This window comes from Chinchilla lanigera, unplaced genomic scaffold (genome assembly GCF_000276665.1).
Source record: "Chinchilla lanigera isolate Chin_1 unplaced genomic scaffold, ChiLan1.0 scaffold00355, whole genome shotgun sequence".
Classification (NCBI taxonomy): Eukaryota; Metazoa; Chordata; class Mammalia; order Rodentia; family Chinchillidae; genus Chinchilla; species Chinchilla lanigera.
The window spans coordinates 5,924-25,511 of record NW_004955756.1 but is presented as its reverse complement, the minus strand read 5'-3'; the positions used below and the strand labels follow the sequence as shown (position 1 = coordinate 25,511).

At 47.6% G+C, this 19,588-nt stretch overlaps 1 protein-coding gene across 1 annotated transcript; it reads right to left on the bottom strand.

Moving 5' to 3' along the window:
* Positions 1–1,031: 1,031 nt before the first annotated feature.
* On the bottom strand, positions 1,032–18,739 carry LOC102003080 (interleukin-1 receptor type 1-like; the record flags this gene model as incomplete). The annotated part of the gene is given in 8 exon segments (XM_005415091.2): positions 1,032–1,149; positions 2,827–2,892; positions 4,842–5,010; positions 5,434–5,623; positions 5,727–5,961; positions 11,958–12,021; positions 16,626–16,786; positions 18,621–18,739. Coding segments are annotated over 6 exon segments (836 nt in total), but the record flags the coding sequence as incomplete, so codon positions are not given.
* Between the last annotated feature and the right edge of the window lie 849 nt (positions 18,740–19,588).

Here is a 19,588-nt window from a genome sequence, read left to right as displayed (position 1 = left end):
ACCAAAGTCAAAGTGGATCAAAGATCTAAATATGAAAACAGAAACACTAAACTGCTGGGAGAGAGAATAGGTAGAACTCTTTGAAGACACTGATATAGCCAAAGACTTTATGAACAAAACCCTGATCATACAGGAACTGTCACAAAGCATCAACAACTGGGATCTCATCTTATTAAAAAGCTTTAACACAGCAAGAGAAATCACCAACAGAGTGAAGAGACAACTAATGGTATAGAAAAAAAATTTTTGAGAGCTGTTTCTAAGACAAAGGACTACTATATGGAATATATATATTCTACTATATAGAATATACTAGGCACTCAAAAAAATCCAAGCTCCCAAATGTAAAGACCCAATCCAAAACTGGGCATCTAAAATGAATAGACACTTCTTAGATGAAGAAGTAGAAACAGCCAATAAATACATTTTTAAAAAGTTCAACATCATTGGTCATTCAAGGTATGCAAATTAAAACAACACTGAGATTCCATTGTTCTCCACAAAGAATGGCTATCATCAAGAAATCAACAAATAACATGCTGGCGGAGCAGTAGGGAGAAAGAACCCTTCTCTACTGTTGGTGGGAGTGTAGACTGGTGACATCACTGTAGAAATCGGTAAAAACTAGTACTAGAGATCAAAAAACTAGTACTAGAGATCTCGTTTGACCCAGCAATTCCCCTTCTTGGTGTCTTCCCAAAAGAATTAAAAGCATCATACCACAGTGATATATAAACATGGGTTTATAGCGGCACAGTTTGTAATAGCTAAATCTTGGAAATAACTCAAATGCCCACCAACCAAAGAATGGATAAAGATGTGGTTTTCACAAGTGGTATGGAATTGGTACAACAACATACATTTTTACCTTAAATGTCCAAGCTTTCACCAATCCTGTGTAGCACACTTTTAACAGAAATAAAAATGAGCATCTAAGGGTTAGGAATAATCAACCGCCATCTACCCTAACTACCAAGGTTACATAAAAGCCTGACACACAATTTAATACTGAAACTGACTGGCATACTTACTAAAAATAGTCTTCTACCAGTATTGGGTCATCATAAGCAATATATGACCCATTCCACATCCAGTACACAGAGTCAGAGTAATGGCCCGAGACATTGCAGATCAGCTCTATCTTGGATCCTGCAAAGCAATGTATTTTTAATCAAAAGATCAATTGATTTTTATGCTGGCCTATCTATATGACTAAATGACTACTGAACAAAAGTTCTGATTAAAAGGTACAAGGAAGGAGAAAAACTGCCCTGAAACTCACCACCCGGCTGTAGCCACTACTGGGCATTTTCTCCATCTCATTCCTTACCTTTTCTGTGCACGTAAGCATCTGTGAAGGGATCTTACTGTCTGCTATTTAGGAATTGCTGTGCATTGGGAAATTCTATCTCCAAGTTTAATCCTCCAAAACCGGCTGTTTTGTGGCTGTGTAGGGTTTCATAATGTAGATATAATCTAGTAATTTTCCTATCCCCAGACACCATTTGTTTTTGATTTTTCATTATTATGGTTAGTATTCCAAAGAACACCCTTGCTGCTTACCAAGGTGTGTTTATACGTGTCCTCCAGCATTACTGTGAGGACTGAATCAAAGGAGAAACAGGCTTTAAAATCCAATCCTCGGTCACAGGAGGCTGCTCCAGTCAGCTTACTCCAAAAGAGTGTGTGCGTACTATTCCCCCCAGCCTCCCGGTGGCCGGTGGTTCTAGTTAGTCACTGCCAACTGAGAGAAGAAAAACCCTACTTAAGTTTTCACCTGTATTTCTTTTTTTAAATTGAACTGAAATCCTTGAGCAGCATACTAGGCATGTGTTCTACCACTGAGCTATACCCCCAGGCACTGCATACCTGAACTCAAGGTAAACCAACTTATGTTCTGTAAGCTTCCTCTTTGTTGGCCTTTTGCTTAACAGCTGTTCCTGCTGTGTACCCACTATTTCATCGCATTCGCATAGCGACCCCACGGATCTACACTCTTTACTCATCAAGGGTATTAACTATTATGTGCAAAAAATGTTCCAAATACTTTTCCAGAAGACATGATTTGATTTACTTTAGTGTATGAAAATTTTTGATACAGATCTTTCTTCTTTCCCATTGCTTAAAGCTTTTCCTTATTTTATCTCTTCACTACATTTTCTCCAAAAAACCTTTTATTAGGAACATTCCTTTTAAATGAACAGTATGTTCATTGTCTCATTGTTTTGATAGTTTTCATTCTTTATCTAGAATATGATTGTCCATAATAAGAGGGAAAGCATTAATTTAGTGTTTTATCCAAACGCTCGACCATTTCAGAACCAATGACTGATAATTTTTTCCTCACTAGTTTATAAAGCTGCCTTTATCATAAATTATATTCTCTTTTATTTGAAACTTTTCCACTGATCTGAGTGTGTACCTATGCCAAGGATACCATACTCTTTTATTTTACTAAAGTTTTAGAGAAAATATTCATATTACTTGAGCTCCCCTTACCAATGTTATTTTAATGGATATAATAATTTAGTTCTCCCAAGTGAATTTTTGATTACTTGCCAATTTTTAAGTCCATTCACATTTTTATTACAATCCTGTTGAACCTATGAATGAATTTTGTTCACAGATTCTAGCCATGGCTAGATTTTTGCAATGAGAGGTAAGAAAATCTAAAAATTAAAAAAAATTAAGTTGTAATTTTTGCCACTGTAGCTCTCTATGTAGATATATTCAGGAAGTGTCTTACATTACATGTAGTAAAGGCCTTGCTACTTACTACTGAGTTCAAAATAATGATTTCACCTCTGCATGCTGGAGTCCACTTACCCAGCTTCACCTCCATGGTCTCATTCTTGGGATCCACAATCACAGGTCTGTTGGGCTTGTTTTCCTCTGAAAGAAAAACAGCGACGCGCTCAGTCTCCTACAGATCAAGACTGCAAGGACAATGACCCTTAGTAAAATACAGTCCATGGCTATGACCACGTGGCTGCTCCACTGCTCTGAGAATCTATAGCAAGAGACAGGAGACCAGCAGAGAAAGAAGGAGCTGGCAGAGGCGACAACAAACAGTGGACACCATGTGCAAAGCCAGACCTTCGAGCCTGCAGGGTGTGATGCTGTAGCACACAGTCGCGAGCGCACACACACACATGCACACGTGTGCACATGTGCACATGCGCACGCACCTCCGGGATCCTGTGTGAAGTCAGGAAGGTGATTAGCTGTGGTAGAACCTGTCAGTGCCAGACCTGCCTGGATTTGGTAACATTGGATTTAGTGACCCTGTGATGAAACAAAGAGGCTCACTGGCAAATGCCAAGCGCTTTGACGTCATTTACTAAAGTAGGCAAAAGGTCACCAAGAGCCCCAGAAATTAATCTGGGTCGTCTTTACAGGAAGGTCAGCCTCAAGGGTTGGCCTGTGGCCAAGAGGAACAGGAGAAATGGTGAAGTTGAACGCCTAATGAAAAAATAAACAAACTATGAAGACAGGCTATTATGTTTGTTCTTTCCTAATCTATACCTAGAACAGCTCCTGGCACACAATAGATGCTTAATAAATTTTTTTTTTAAATCTAGGAAGAAACAAAAAGCACTCAGGATCTTAGAGGTGGGCTTGGGGAGAAAAACAAAATATTCCCTTACCTTTGAGTGCATTTGTTTCTAAAAATTGGAATAAAAAAAAGAGAGTAGTCAAATTGCAATTGATCTACTCAAAAACCTGCCAACGCCCCGTTTTCCCTAGAGTTTCACCTCCTGGTCTGGCGGTTGTATCTCAAGGGAGAGGAACCAGAGCCACGCAGTAACCAGGACAGGTGCAGCAAACCCTAGAATAGTTGTGATCTAAAGGTCACCAAAACTTACGCTCACTGGTGCCCATAAGAGCAAGGCAGGGCATTAATAGTTATTCATTAAAATTAATCAATGAAAAATAAATTATCATGGCACTGGGAAAATATAGCTATATGGTGATCATATTCTGGATTTTCCAGGGATAGTCCCAATTTAAACATGTTCTCCTGGTATAATTATAATAGACACCCCTTCTACTTGCCAGAAAATTCCTAATTAGATGAACTCTTCTTATGTTATTTACAGCTGACATTTATAGAAAGGGTGAATATTCTGCCCATTCCAGACACTTTATGCAAGTGCATTTTGCTTCGTTGTGTTATAAATTTTTTTATAATATGAAACATGGTTAATACCAGATTGAAAACCTTGGCAAAAGTAAGAATCATCATCGTATGGCTATGAGTGACCCCAGTGTTTCACACCAAGTGCTGCTCTTAGCCAGGCGCACAACCACGTGCTGCTCACTCCCTCCACTCTGATCTTCCCTATAACCTGGGGAGGTCGTAGGACTCCTTAGAGAGGAGGAAACAACCGTACAGAGTTGAAGTGACTGAGGCGACGCAGTGCCAACAGGAGGTAGAATGTGGAGTGTAAGTCAGCCCAGAGCCCATCGCATCTGCCCGGTTCACGCCGAGGACTCTCGCTGGTGGACGTACCTTGCGAGCCCTCACAACATTCCCATGTACCAGCTAGAGCAGGCGCCTGAGTTCTAGGAAGGAGCATCTTAAGCCACATCAAAGAATAAGCCTACTAGAGCAGTTCAAACACATAGCTCAGGAAGTCTCTGTTTGATTAGCACTGCACGCAATGCAAGAATGAAAAATATTTACATTGTATGCAATAACAGAAAGCTAAACTAAGGCTTTGGGTGGTTGTGGAGCTTTCCTAGGATTTGGTTCCTCCACGGACTACAGAAGTCATCATGGAACCGTGTTCTCTGGGCTACACCAGATCTGAGTTCCTAGGGTTGGAGCCAGGACTCACCTAGAGTAAGGAACTCTATCGTCCGTGTGATTTCATATACCTTCCCCGAGTACGCGTACAGCGCGTGGCAGGTGTAGTTCCCTCTGTGCTCCTGAGCCACGTTCTTTATAAGGAGCGTATTCTGGATGCCAATGAACTTCGCATCATCCAGAAGTAAAGGTTTGCAGTCCTACAGAAGCGGGGAGAAGAGAAGCACAGGAAATCAACTCATGACTTTCCCCAATCTACTATTAACAAATCTGCATTTTTAAAAAGTGACTGAAAAGGTTCCTTGAATAAAATAAGTTTTAACTTATATTTCTTTAGCAGAGGCAAGGGGATCAAAGTTAATTATGCTCCTGTGATACTGAATTTTTATTCCCGGGACTCCGTGCTAAGAAGGAAAGTGAAGGCAACTTTATTTTGCAAGAAGAGGGTGCTTGAGGAAAACAATGCTCTAACACTGGTTTCTCATCAGTGCTGTACTTCTGTTCTTTACCGTTATTATATATTTTATATTTCCTAACCTCTGGATGATTCCCCATTCCAGTTCCAACATAAAAAAACTATTGTATTTGCTTGGAAAACTATACCATATTTAAAATAAAATTACCTTATACCACTCCACTTTGGGATACTCATTATTTTCATCTTTAAAAAAGTCCAAATGAGGACACACAAGTCTTCCATCTCCTGAAATGGGCAGTTTCTGCATAAATATAACTTGTGTGTTATAACACAAGTTAGGCTCATTCTCCACAAAATGTGCAGTTATTTTAAGTTTGAAACAGGAAGTTGAATTTCTAAAACAAAGTGGGAAAATTAAACATTACTAAATTTTTTTTTTTTTGTCCTTCACTACTGTAAGTACTTAGAACATGTGGGTATAATACATTAATTTCTTACCTTACAATGCAATAGTAATGTCCCGAATCCTCTACTTTAGCAGGGACAAACCAAAGCTTTCCTTTCTGCTGATTGATCCTGCAGTTCTGATCCGTACATACAGGTGTCTTGTCATCGTCTTTATACCAAATCACAGGACCTATGTTTTCATTTAAGTTAAGATTACAGGTACCAACAGCAATTTCATTTGCAGATGAAGTTAAAATTATTTGTTCTTCACGCTCAGTGCACTTATCTTTAAAGGGAAGAAAGGGGAAGCAATTTCTGTAAAACTTTTTCAACACTTCTAAATGTCACATCTACATATAAATACATTCGTGACTAAATATGTCGGTTCATACTATATATATGTAAAAGCTTTATAGACATGCTATAAAGAGCAACGTCTAGGGAGTCTAGAAGATTCACATTCAGTTCTGGCTGTGTCATCCATGAGCTGTACCCTTGGGCAAATCACTTAATCTCTTACCCTCTCTTTCTCCCTCTTTGTTCACACAAACATAGGATGAAAATAGGAGGAGAGTCACCCACTTCTGACTAAGATGGACAATGAGAACCAGATTTACCCTCCCGCCTGAGCAGCTGAAATGAAGTTGTGAAACAATACCATCAAAGACACTGGACATGGAGGAACAAAGGACGGCGAGAAGAGCCCAACAGTTGTCCTAGATTACTTCCCCAGTGGCTGCCCAGCTATGACACTGGGAAGGGGAAACAGGCAGAGTTGGGCGTCTGGCTTAGCACAGCCGGGTTGGGAACGTGAAGGGTCGGCAGGGCAAAGTGCCCGGGTGCTTAGTGCCGCACACGGACAGAGAGCTTGTAGGTACACAGACCGTCTCCTCGGGTTTGCAGCTGAGCAACAATCCACGCAAGAAAACTACCCATCGCTAGAGTGAGAACTGCACAAGGATGAGGGGGAATGATGTCTAGAACACGCATAACGCAGGGAACAGGTGCTGCTCCCAACAGCCCGAAGGGAAATCCTCCGTAAGCCCAGGGCAGCACGAAGAGCACCCAGGAAGGCTCTGCCGCGGAGCCAGCCAACCACGGCCTGAGAACGTGTGCCAAAATGAAGCTCTCCTGCTTTAAACTGCGGGTGCTGGGTGTTTCGTCCTGATGAGAAAGTGCCTAAGACACCCAGTACCACAGAAAAAGAAAAGAAAACAAAGAAAAGAAGACTGATGTTTTTCAAAATAAAAGGTTTGCAACAATCAAAAGAACATTTATTTTTGAAAAACAAACAAAATCCGCTGAATCGAAGTAGAACAGCAGGGTGGATGGTTTTTTATATTCAACTATTCCTATGCCTCATAGCCAGTCATCAAATCCAGAAGCTTAGCAAACACAGTGGCTATTAAAACCAGCAGCTTTACAAGGACAGATGAGGTTTGGTGTTCCTCAGAAAGTCTCACTCCTGGGCATTACACTCCTGAACCTGACCAGTAGCTCCTGGAAGTGATAATCACCAAACTGTGCTGCTGACCTGACTCAGAGCCGCACAGGAAAAGCCCTATCCACAGGGACGTGGCCACAGTCCATAGCTGACTTCAGAACTCTTACACCGTCCTGGGGCCCAGCAGGGCAGGTCACACCCTCAGAACAGCAGTGCAGGCACCATCTCTTGCATCTAAATAACCCTGAGGTCCCATGCAAGTGTAAAGTAGAGGCGAGGCAGATTTGTCCATAGCCTAAGTGCCAAAAGCACACCACAGACACCCACAGCTTCCCAGCAAGGGACACAAAACCATGGAATTTGAGAAAAACTTTGGATGATCATGAGATGACCACTACATTAACCCAGCAGTGACTTCAGGGGTGACACAGTAAAGGAAACATAGGCTACACAAGATTAGCCCAGGAAAGCAGTGACATAAATGAACAAAAGCAGCAGGAACACAGCAGTGTAAAAATCAACAGTAACAACCAAGCTTGGGTGTGTATAGAAGGAAATGTGATTCCTAGAGTCAAACTTTACTCTACCAAAAATGTCCAGGTTTCAACAAAATATCACAAAACATAAAAAGAAATAGGAAAGTATGGTCCATACTACAGGGGAAAAAGTTGCCAACAGAAATTGCTCCAGAGGAAGACTTTAAATGGCTATTAAAAATATGTCTTAACTACTGAAAAAAAAAAAACACTACGTCTAAAGAATTCTTGACTTACCAAGGAGAGTGTCAATGAAAAAGACAGAAATCACCAGAGAGAACCAATTAGAAATTGTGGAGTGGAAAATTGCAATAAGTAAAGTGAAAATGTCACTAAAGGAGCTCAACAGCAGATGTGAGGTAGAGAAGAAAGAAACTTCTGGTGGACTTGAAGTTTATTGAAAGACTACCAACCTTAAAATAAGAACACAAAGTAGAAATTCAGAGAACTGCAGTGCTGCATGGAATCTACCAACAGATTAAGACACGGATGGGAGTTCCAGGAAGCAGGGTGGGGAGGATCAGCAAAAATACCTGAAGAAATTGTGTCCAAATATTTCCCAAATTTGATGAAAACATTAATCTACCCATCCAAGAAACTCAAAGAACTGCAAGTAGGATTAACTAAAAGAAATATACCTGTATGTGCATCACAATGAAATTGTAGAAAGACAGAGTCTGAAACAGAGCAAGAGATAAGAGTCTCATAACACACAGGGGGTCTTCAATAAGACTGACATGTGCCTTTCAGAGCCCACGGAGCCCAGAGGCACACTGACCACGCTGAACATAGACAGTCAATAAAGAACTCTGTAGCTGGCAAAACCATCCAAAACTGAAGACGAAATAAAGACAGATAAACCAAAACTAAGACAGTTCTTCATAAACAGACCTGCTCTACCAAAAAATAAATTGACTGAAGAGTCCTTTAAATTGAAACAAAGAGTCTAAACCAGGCATAGTGGCATACCCCTGCAATCCTAGAACTTGGGAGGCTGAGGCAGGAGGATCACTGCAAGTCTGAGGCCAGCCTCGGCTACATAGAGCATTCCAGACCAGCCTGAACTAACGAGAGTTCAAAAAGGTGTGAGGGGGAATAAAAGAACCAGACAATAACTCAAATCTACATAAAGAAATAAATAACATAAGTAAACAAAACTATGTAAGTAAATACGTTCTAAAATACATAGGTAGTTTTTGTTTCTATCTTCTTTTTCAGATAGTTTTAAAAACTGCATAAAAATGACTGTAAGCCAATAAACAGGAATGACAGGCCTAAACATAAAAATATCAAAACTCTAGAAGGAAACAAGAAAATTTTTGTGGCCTAGGATCAGACATAGGATTTTAGAAACAATATCAAAAACACAATCCGGACAGGAAATGAAAAAATAAATTAGACTTCATCACAGTTAAGAAGTCTGTCTTTTCTAAAAGTGCCATAAGAAAATGAAAAGACCAACTTCAGACTAAAACACAATATTTAAAAATCATGTAATGATAAAGGTCTTGCATTGAGAATACATAAAGAATTCTAAAAAGTCAATAAAAGCCATGTGCGGTGGTACACACCAGTAACCCTAGCACACCAGAAGGCTGAGGCAGGAGGACTGCAAGTTCAAACTCAGGCTGGGCAGCTAAGTGACATGGCAAGACCCTGTCTCAAAACAAACAAAAAGTTCTGGGAATGTAGCTCAGTGAGAAGGGCCTGGGTTCAATACTCAGTAGCATTAAAAACAAAAGAAAATCAAATATAAAACTCAATAAAACAAGCAACAATTTAATAAACTGGGCAATGATCTGGACATTTCTCTACGAAGACATATGGATGGCAAATAACCACACAAAATAAGCTCAATATCATTAGCAGAATTGAAATTAAAACCATAATCATGTATCAGCACACACCCATTGGAAGGATTACAATGGAAAAAGATTGGCTCCAGCAACTGTTGGTGAGGCTGTGGAGGAACTGGAACTCTCTGTCGCTGCTGAAGATGCCCAGAGATACGGTGATTCAATTTTATCAACCTCTGCTATTTTCTCAAAAAGTTACCTACGCACCCCCTAAATGACCAAACAGCTCCATTCCTGGGTATCCGCCCAAAGGAACGAAAACATACATCTATTCAAAGACTTGTACACCAATACGCACAACACCTTTATTTTAATTGCCAAACTTGAGATAGTCAAAATGTCTGTGAATGGATCAATATATATACACATACACTAGAATATTGCTATGTAATAAAACAAGAGACTGAATACATAGAAAGAAATTAGATCCCTCCCTCTCAAAAAGAGGACATACTGTATAATCCCATTTCTTTCGATTCTAGAGAACACAAACCAAAACTGGCCCAAGGTCAGAGTCCTGGTTGCCTGGGTGCGAGGGGTGGGGAGCGGTGGGAAGGGGGGATCTTAAAGGGGCAAAAGGAAAGTAGAGAGTGCTGGGATGGGCGTGCCTGCTGCTATGACCATGGTGACAGCTGCAAGACATCCGTACGATCAACATTCCACCTCAAACCTGCTCAACAGCAGGAGCGCAAGCAAAGGGCTGGGAACTTAGACGGTGCCCCGGTCAGCTCCGGACTCCTAAAGTTCAGTGGCCAGAAGGAGGCTCAGCAACAGGGGCGGTGAAAAGCATAGTGAATGCTGGGTAAGTCCTCAGTTAGACCTTCTCTCCGTGTGTCTGAGGTTTGACCCACGCCACCGGAAGTGTTCTGACCAAGGTCACCCAGGACAGGCAGTGTGGTCCGTCAGCAAAACAACTCTCAGATATCATCTTGGCTGGCATGTCTCTATCTGACAGGTCCAGAGGAGCACCCAGCACCCTTGAAATCCTCCCTCACGCAGCCTTCAGGACGTGCCTGGGCCTCGGCTTCCATCTCCTCCGGGCTCTCAGTGGACGCCTGACCACCAAACCTTGCAGGGGGCTCAAGCTCGGACCTTAAAGTCGGCACCTTTCCAGCCTACACTCAGTGGCCACGGTCGGCCTCACGATTCTCCCTGCCAGCCGCTTGCTGGGGCCTCCCGTTGTATGAGTGTAGATATCCAAGGGGCAGCTGGACTTGACCGTCCACCGCAACGTCTGCCCTGCCCCCACCCCATCAGCGGCAACATCGCCTTGGGTCTGCGCAGGCAAAGCCTGGGAGTCATCCTCAGCTCTTCCCTTCCCTCACGCTTCACAGCCTGGCCAGCTACAAATCCCCACGGGCTCCGTGCTCATGGTCCAGCCCAAACCTGACCACTTCTCCTTTCTCCTTCCTAGCCACCTGTGGACAAGTCGTCACCATTTCCTGCCCAGAATGGGTCACTGTTGCTACGTGCACGAGTTTTCCAAGAGCTTCTGAACAGGCATCTGTTTCTGCCCTCGCCTTCCTAGACCCTGTTCTCAAAGCAGGAACCCCAAGGAGCCTGTGTGTGGGAGCAGAAGTCAGACCTCCTCTCTGGTTTTGAACAAAGAAGCTCTGCAGCTTTCTCATCTGAGTCAGGACAGAAGCCAAGATCCTTAGAAAGTTCCACAAGGTCCTACACATGCCCTCCACCGCCACCAGCCTTGCCAGCAGCTTAGTTCCTGGAACTTCCCGGGTGTGCTGGCCTCAGGGCCTTTGCACTTGCTCTTTATGATACCTCCCCCAACCTGGGACACGGGCTTCCCCCTCCTCCTGCTTCAGGCTCAATTCAAAAGGCAACTTTTCACTGAGGCCACACTATCAAAAATTTTATCTTCTGTGTACTCCAATCCCAAACTGTGTACTTTGCTTTCCAGTTGCTTTTCTCCTTAAGCTCATCACTGCAAGACAGAAAATCTCTTCACTTAGGGAATGGGTTCTGTCTCCCCCACAGGAATGTAAACACCAGCAGGCAGAATCTCTGCCTGGGTTCCTGACTGCTATGCTCCCCACACCCAGGACCTGGCACAAGGCCTGGGAACCCAGGATTTGTAGTAAGGGGAGGAGAAGGGAGAAAAAAATGAAGACACAAAGAGAACAAAACTGTGCCCTAAACGGTTCTAGCTGTGGGTTCACCGACTGCATACACGCTGACAATAAAGAGGGAAGAGTCCAGAAACAACCTCGGCGATCCAGACCTGAGCCCGAGCTCTGAACTAGTAGATGACCCTGGTTCTGGACCTTGCGGTCCTCAGATGCTAAAGGAGCCTCCAGCCACGCGGTTCTGTGACCAGGAGGCTCTGCATCCTGGGATCAGCAGAGCCTGGTGAGAGAAGCAACCCCGCCGGGACGGTGTTTGCTGTGCTCTGAACCACAGCTCTTCTCAGTAGACGAGATGTGCAACTCACCGGCCTTCAAGGACATCAGCAGCGCCATGAAATGGACAGCTCCGAGTGACACTTTCATATTCTCCTAGGGAAACAGAAAGAAGACAACATTACTATCCCAGCCGACCTCTCCAGCGGCACACACACGCCGGCTCCCAGCACACCAGCTCCCATCCGTCCTCATCCACCATCCTGCAACCATGCGGCAGCTCTGGTCAGAAGATGGGGGGCGGGGAGGAGTGTAATTTTCAACAGAATCAAGGACAATTCAGCCGCTTAAGACTTAGACCATTCCCATCCTCTGCCTAGTACACAGTTGTAGACTCACACCCTCAGTTCCCCCACATGTAGTCTACACCAATGCAGACTGCCGGACACACCTTTCTGGGGCCTTTTATACTTTCCCCAATGTCTAGAATAAGCAGGTAGGAAGCTTTTCACAAAGTAGACTCTGCCAGCCTCCCTCACCCATGGGCTCCATATCTGCAGATTCAACCCAACTGCAGAGCTGAAATATCTGAGAAAAAAAATTACTTCTGTTGTGAACGTATGAGAACTTTTTTTGGTCATTATTCCCTAAATAATACAGTAAAACACCATCGTGCACGCAGCATTTACATTATATTAAGTATTCCAGGGACCTAGAGGTGTCGTAGAGTACGGGAAGACGTGTGCAGGCTGTGTGTGGATACTACCCCATCTGATATAAGGAAACTGAGCTCTGAGCATTGTGGCAAGTGTGGGGCTCCTGGGACGGAAGCCACGTCCATACCAAGGGGCTGCTGTGTTTGTTAGACCTGAAGGAGCCTGCCTCTGCCCGTGTGGCCTGCTCTCCCGTTTGGAGCACCCCCTACTGGCCAGGAACCCTTGCAAACATCTTCCCGTACATCTAGATCCTGCCTTCTTCTTATCATACAAGATCCTAAATTGTTTGCACAGTATAATACTGTTACCCTCTAAGAATATAAATAAAAGGGAGTTGGCCCTTGTGGTTGGATGGGTTCACCCTTTCCTGGGGCTTTTTAGACTTTTCCAAACATCCGGAATAAGCAGGCATGAGTTTCCTCACCAGGGAAAGGCTCCACCGCCCCTCCAAAAGGAAAACTCTCGGAGTGTTCCTGTTTCATGCCCCGCAACGGGACCTGCCCGGAACATACAGAAAGTTGCAGCCTCAAATGTTTACCTAGCTTTTGCACAAATCCACTCAAGGCCCACAAGTACCTCAAACTCAACGGGACCCAAACCCTGAACTCATTCTCACCCCTAGAAGGCGACATTCGCCAGTGGTGTTCCCCAGTTGGTGACAAGCACAGCTCCACACCTACGGGGCAGGCACCCAAAGGAGACCCGGACTGAGGGTCCTGCAGCTGCCACCGCTTGGCCACCCCTCCCCAAGCACTAAGCCATCTGCGTCCTTGGGCCACCACACCCACCCAGAACCCCACAGCCGCTGCTGGTGCCACTGCACACCGCCACCTCCAGCTCCTGCCCGCTCCCTCGTGGGCCCAGGACCCGAGCTCTCTCTGTGCGTGGATTTACAATCCAGGGAGCCTCGAGCTGCGTCACCAAGTGATTCGAGGGAAGCAGCTGCTCCCCCCGTGTGCCCAGCTGTGCCAGCTCCTAGTGAAGCCCGTGGGTGTCCTGTACTAGGCTCTCCCGCCCCTCCACCCTCAGCACTCTCAGCCTCTCACCTCTGCTACCTTCACCCTCCACCCGCCCTCCAGGGCCCCTCCTCTCTACCAGGGGCTCCAGCCACTGCCCGTCTGGGGCCCCAGCAGGCCCTGAGCCTGGCCCTGCACTCACGCAGAGCAGGAACCTCGGCACGCAGGACCCAAGCTGCTCTCTGTCCCGCAGCATTTGGTTCTGTGCTTGGAACCCAGAGGTTCTTAACAAAGTCTCGTGGGATGGATGGGGGGAGAAAAGAATAAAAGAAACAGCTACGTCTCCACCCAACCTTGGGACCACGTCCCTAGTGGGCCAGAACTCCAGGATTCGGACCACAACGCTGTGCTCAAAAAGACAATCTGCCTTTTGATTTTTACAGGACATTAAATTTATCTGTATGTTTATATGTGACCACGTAAGTGACCATGAGGACACAAAGACGACGCTCCTTCAGATCACAAATGTGTGATTATTTCACTATTGGCTGGAAAACGTTCAATTTAAGAAACTGCATGAAAAAGTATGAACATGCTACAAGATGGTTGTCTGTTTGTTTGTTTGGTACCAGGAATTAAACACAGCGCCTGGTGCTTGTCAGGCAGGCACTAAGCCGCCGACCTACATTCCCGGCCCTATAAGATGTTTTTAAACGAATAATGAGGAAAAGCTTTTGCTTTTGTTTTTGTTTTTTGTTTCTGGAGATAAACCCAGGGCCCTCATACTGAGCTATTCCCCCAGTCCTTTCAATTTATTTTTTATCTTGAGACAGGGTCTTCCTAAGTCACTAACTTGTCCAGGCTGCGCTCAAATTTTTGATCCTCCTGGCTCAGCCTCCTCCAAGATACCTTAAGCACTGGAGAGACCTCCATCCATATTCCTGTCACTTTCTGCCCAGTGTCAGGGCAAGAACCCCGAAGCCCAGGCCAAGCCTGCATCCCTGCCTGGAAGCCTGACCCCTTCAACAACCCACAACCCTCACACTGGTTCCAGTCAGGGCCTTCGCCCCAGCTGGACCAGACTGATAACTGTTAGTGCATTTACTCGGAGCCATATCCAAAGTGTGGGATGAGACAGAAGGTGTGGAAGCCTGGCTTATTTCCTCTGCCTGCCTTCCACCTCCACCTGGCTTATTTCCTCCGCCTGCCTTTAGAACAGGGAGGAAGGGAAGAAAGGGTTAAAGTACTTCCGGATTACAGAGGTCCTGGCCACCACCCACTCCGGCCTGCCAATCCACAGCAAGGCAGGTGGTGATGAAATCGGCCGGCGCAGCTCTCTGTGAGGTGCACCAAGGGCAAGACGAGGCCTGCTCCGAGGAAGGGGCCTGCCTGGGAAAGGAGGCGGTGCAAGGGCTGCTGCAGAGGGCACGCCCTGGGCGGACCCAGACCAAGGACAGAGGCCAAGGCCAGGGCGTCCCTACGGGGCAGTGGGGTCTCGGCCAGGACCCCCCCCCCGCCCTCAGTTTCCCCCCCAGACCACTTCCCGCTCGAGCAGCCTACGGAACAGGAGTCACAGCTGCCTGGAAAAAATCAGGAGGGAGAAGCAACCCCTTCTCCTAGCAGCAGCCTTTGTGGACGTTTTGTTTTGTTTTTCAGTTTTTGTTTTTCTTAGTACATGTTCACATCCATCGGGATCTCCCTCCCCGTGCGGCATTCCGCATCCCCTTCCCTTCCTCTCCCTTTCCACTTGCAAAAGAGCTCTCTCCCTGCTTCCTGGTATCTGTCTTTTACTTTGTCCTTTATTTATACTTTGAGTTTCCTCATGTAAGAGAAACCGTTTAAGCTTGTGTGTCTGCTTTATTTTACTTAACATTATGGTCTCAAGGTGCAACCACGTCCCTACAGATGACTCAAGTTTGTCTTACACAGCAGACTGGTGCTCCATGGTGCATAAATACCACATTTTATTTAGCCATCCATCCGTAGGTGGATGTCTGGGTGACTTCCAAGACTTAGCTACCATGAATTGTAGCAGCAGCCTTTCTGGATCAGGATCTGTGCCCGGAACCCTCAGGGAGGGGGTCAGGCCTGAGCTGGAGATGGGCATGAAGGCCGCAGTCCCTCAGGGAGGGAGGACGGCAGAAAGGGGAGGTGAAGAATGCACTGAGATGAAACCCAAAGGGCTCCCCCTACAACCCAACATGAATCCCACCATGGCCTCACATAACCCAAGATTTCCAACGTGAAGCCAGCCCCACCCAGCCCTCAAGCGCCAGGAGCTGAAAGACCATCCAAATCAGGAAGTCCCCAACAAGGACATTGCGTGCTTGAAAGCTCAGCCCCTGGGCCTCAGTTTCCCAAGTGATAAAGTGGGTATGACCACGGCGCTGTCTCTGACGGTTGCTATGGGAATGAAATACGTGAAGCGCTTAGAACCTGCAGTGTCTGGTCCACCCGTGTGGTGACCCAGGCCTAGCATGAGGGTCAGAGGGACATGAGAAGGACAGTCCAGCGAGGAAGTCCCCCGTGCTGGCTGGACAGGCCCACACACACAGCCTGGGTGAGGGGCTGGGCAGTCATCCCCAGCAGAAATCGGGAATCTGGTCCTGGGTGCAGGAGAAGTGGACGGGGCAGCACAGTCGGGATGTGCTGGGGTCAGGCGTGCCCTGAGCCCGCCTTGGGGACCCCGATTCATAAGCCGCAGCAGCAGCAGCAGCAGCAGCGATCCTGGGACCCAGCGCCGCAGACTCCCTCACCAGTCTGATCAACCCTCCCTCGGTCCGGCCCCTCCCTTCCTAGTCTACGGACCGTCCCCACCCCCTCTTCCCTGGCTTCAGCCCCTTCAGCTCCCCTGGGGGACTAAGATCATGGGGTACTTCTCTTTCTCTCTACCAGGGTTCTTGCCCTTGGCAACCTGCGCTCTGGCTCTGTGCCCGTGGCCTTCACAGGACAGGACCCCACAAAGAGGCACAGATGCCAGGTGTCAACTTAAAACAAGAATAAATCTGAACCAGGTGTCAATTTAAAACAAGAATAAATCTGATTAAACCACAGAGCTGCCCCCAAGGAAAGATATGCCACCAAATACCAAATATTTCGTCCTACGGTGGGAGACGTCTCATCTGGAGTTGAGTATGGGGGCGCCAGCTGCTGATGAGACAGGTGCGGGCTCAGGGGACCTGGCCCCGTGTCCTGTGCCAGGGTCCTGCTTCTCAGAAGGGTGTCACCATCCTTAGGGGCCACGTCCACCTGGAAAGGAGGAGCACAGGGTGAGGTTGGATGGCCGGGCCGCATGTCCCCCACACCTGTTAGGACCCCAAGAAGGTGGGGAGGGTCGGACACGCTCACTGACATGAGCCTGAAGCATCAAAGGCCCACACCCCACAGTCCTTTAGGACAGAGCACTTTTGGGAAATCAAGTCACAAGCATGGAGAATCTGAAGAGCTTGACAACCACCAGCTATGTTGGCTTCCACACGTGCCCCCATCACTTGGCCAGAGTCAACTCAAAATGACTCCAGCTCATTGAAAACAGAACTTCGGCTACGGCAGAAGCCAGAACAAAAGAACAGGACCCTTCTGAATTTGCTTTCTGAGTCCTAGCTCTCTCTCCTGCCGTGCCTACGAACACACCTGTGCCGTGTGAAGTGATTTAAGACGACCTGCACACAGCCCGCAGCCCTGCCCCGCCGCAGAGCATGCACACCCCATCATTATTCCTGCGTGTTTGCAGCTTTCTTCCAGGGTCTGGAGTGCAGCATTCCTCACACCTGAGTCACTTCCTCAGGCCAATTACATGCTGGCCAGGCAGCTGCAGGGAACCTGGCGATGCCCAGCAGGAGGCTGACTCAGGACAAAGCGTGGCTTGGCCTCGGCCCCTAAACCCAGCCTGCTCTTCACTCCGCCCTTGCCCATCCCTGGAGACAGAGCCGGAAGGAGGCCTGGCAGGGAGGTAATCAGGCTCCCCAGCTCCCCAACAGCCATCACGTGGCAGCAGGAGTCCCCAGCCCAGAAGGGTGCCTTCCTGGTCCCCAGGAGGGGGCTCCTTCTGGGAGGGGATCCCAGAGAGGAGGGTGGGGTGAGAACAGCAGGGGAGTGGGAGGACGGTGAGGGGTGAGGGGTGAGGGGTGAGGGGTGGCTTTCTCCGGATCAGGGCAGCTCTCACACAGACAGCGACTCCCCTTGGCCCCAACCCCCGTCTCTGTAGAAACAGGAGGACGGCAAGTTCAAGTCCAGCCTGGGCAACTTAACAGCTCAGTGAGACCCATCTCAAAGTAAAAAGTACAAAGGGCTGGACCTGGAGCCCCGTGCAAAGGCCCTGGGCTCAATCCCCAGTGCACACAGAACAACTTCCCTTAAGAATTTCTTAAGCACCATCCGCACTGCTCACTCATCTCTGAAGCACACCGCTGTCGCCTCCTGCACCCACTGCTGCTGCCCGCGCCTCCCCCGCCCGGTCCAGCCACCTAACTGGAGCCCTGCAGCACCTGGCTGGGGGAGAAGGGTCCCACCGGGGCCGTGAGCGTAGCCACCCTGCTCCTGTGCCGCCTTGGGTCAGCTCTCCCAGACAGCTTCCAGTGGCGCCTGAGACTCCAACCTGCTCTGAGCCAGTCCTGAGCAGAAGCTTCTCCCGGAGCCCCTGCAGACACCCTTGGTCTGCAAGCACACGGGGTCTCCAGGTGCAGTGCACAAGGGCCTTACTTCCAGCTCTGTGACCCCAGGCCACTGTGGTGCCGGGGAAGGCCAGGGGGCAGGCAGACCCTCCCCTCTCCCAGTCCCTGCTGGGGCTCATCCTCCACATCTCGGGGTGGCGGAGCGCAGCGCATTCCCTGGGAGACAGGAGAAGAAGGGAACCCAACACCCACCTGCAAATCAAGGGGAAGGAATGGGGCTCCAGGGTGTGGGTCAGGCAGCAGGAATGCAAAGGCGCCATGCTGGGGTGTGGAGCTGACTGAAGGGACAGGAGAAGGTGGAATCCTGCCCAGAAAGGGTCAGGGGAGGGGGCAACAGCTGGAGGCTGAGGCAGGAGGCGGCGGCAGACAATGCAGGGCAAAGGAAGACACCTCATTCCGAGGCAACTGACCTGGTGGGTTTTTGAAAAATGCCTGAGAGTAAAATTCAAATTATTCCTTTAGGAAATAGCAGCAACAATAAAAAGTCCTGGATTCAGCCCCTTGTGCTATTTTTCAGACTTAAGTTTTCCTGTAAAACAGAACAATGAAGGAACGAAGGATGATGTGCCAGTCAGAAGGCTACCACATCCTCCTCCCTTTCCTCCCTTAGGCTCAACGATGCCTGCACAGGCTTCACACAAGCTGGGTGCCCCTGAGACGCTGACGCCCAGCCTCTGGGACAGCGGGCAGGGGTCTGCCACCCCCAACCCCAGCAGGGCTGTCCCCCACTGCAGCACTCTCCAACTTTATGTGGCAGCACATGACAAAGCCAGCAGTGTGCAGAGGCCCCAGTCAGGGACCCCGTGGTGCTCTGGCAGTCAGGACCCACCCCAGAACATGCGTGTGTCACATCGTGATGGCAGTGTCACACGGAAACACAGAGCCACCACTTATTAAAGTGACATCGTGCATTTGCGGGACCCAGCGTTCTCTGACTTGCTGTGGCTTGCATGTGATGTCCCCTTCGAAACTCATGTTGATATCTCACTGCCACCGTGGCAGTGTTGGGGGCCAATGGCTTTGGGGTGTTCAAGATGAATGCTACTCTACAAGACTGGGTCAGTTCTCGCCGGTTGAAGGTGCTCACTCTTGTGGAACTGGATTAGCAACCGTGGCCGTGCGTTTGTCTCCTCCACATGCCCTCGCCTGCCCTTCCGCGTATCTGCCCTGATGAGGTATCACAAGCCCTCACCAGATGCACACACCTGGTCCTCAACGTCAGCCTCCAGAGCTGGGGTCCTGATAAACTCCTATTGTTTATAAATTACCCATTCTGAGGTAGTCCGTTACAGCCACGAAAACAGACTAAGACACAACAGGATTAGAATGAGAAATTTAAACAGGAACTAAGTTACACAACCAGAAATTAAGCAAAAGA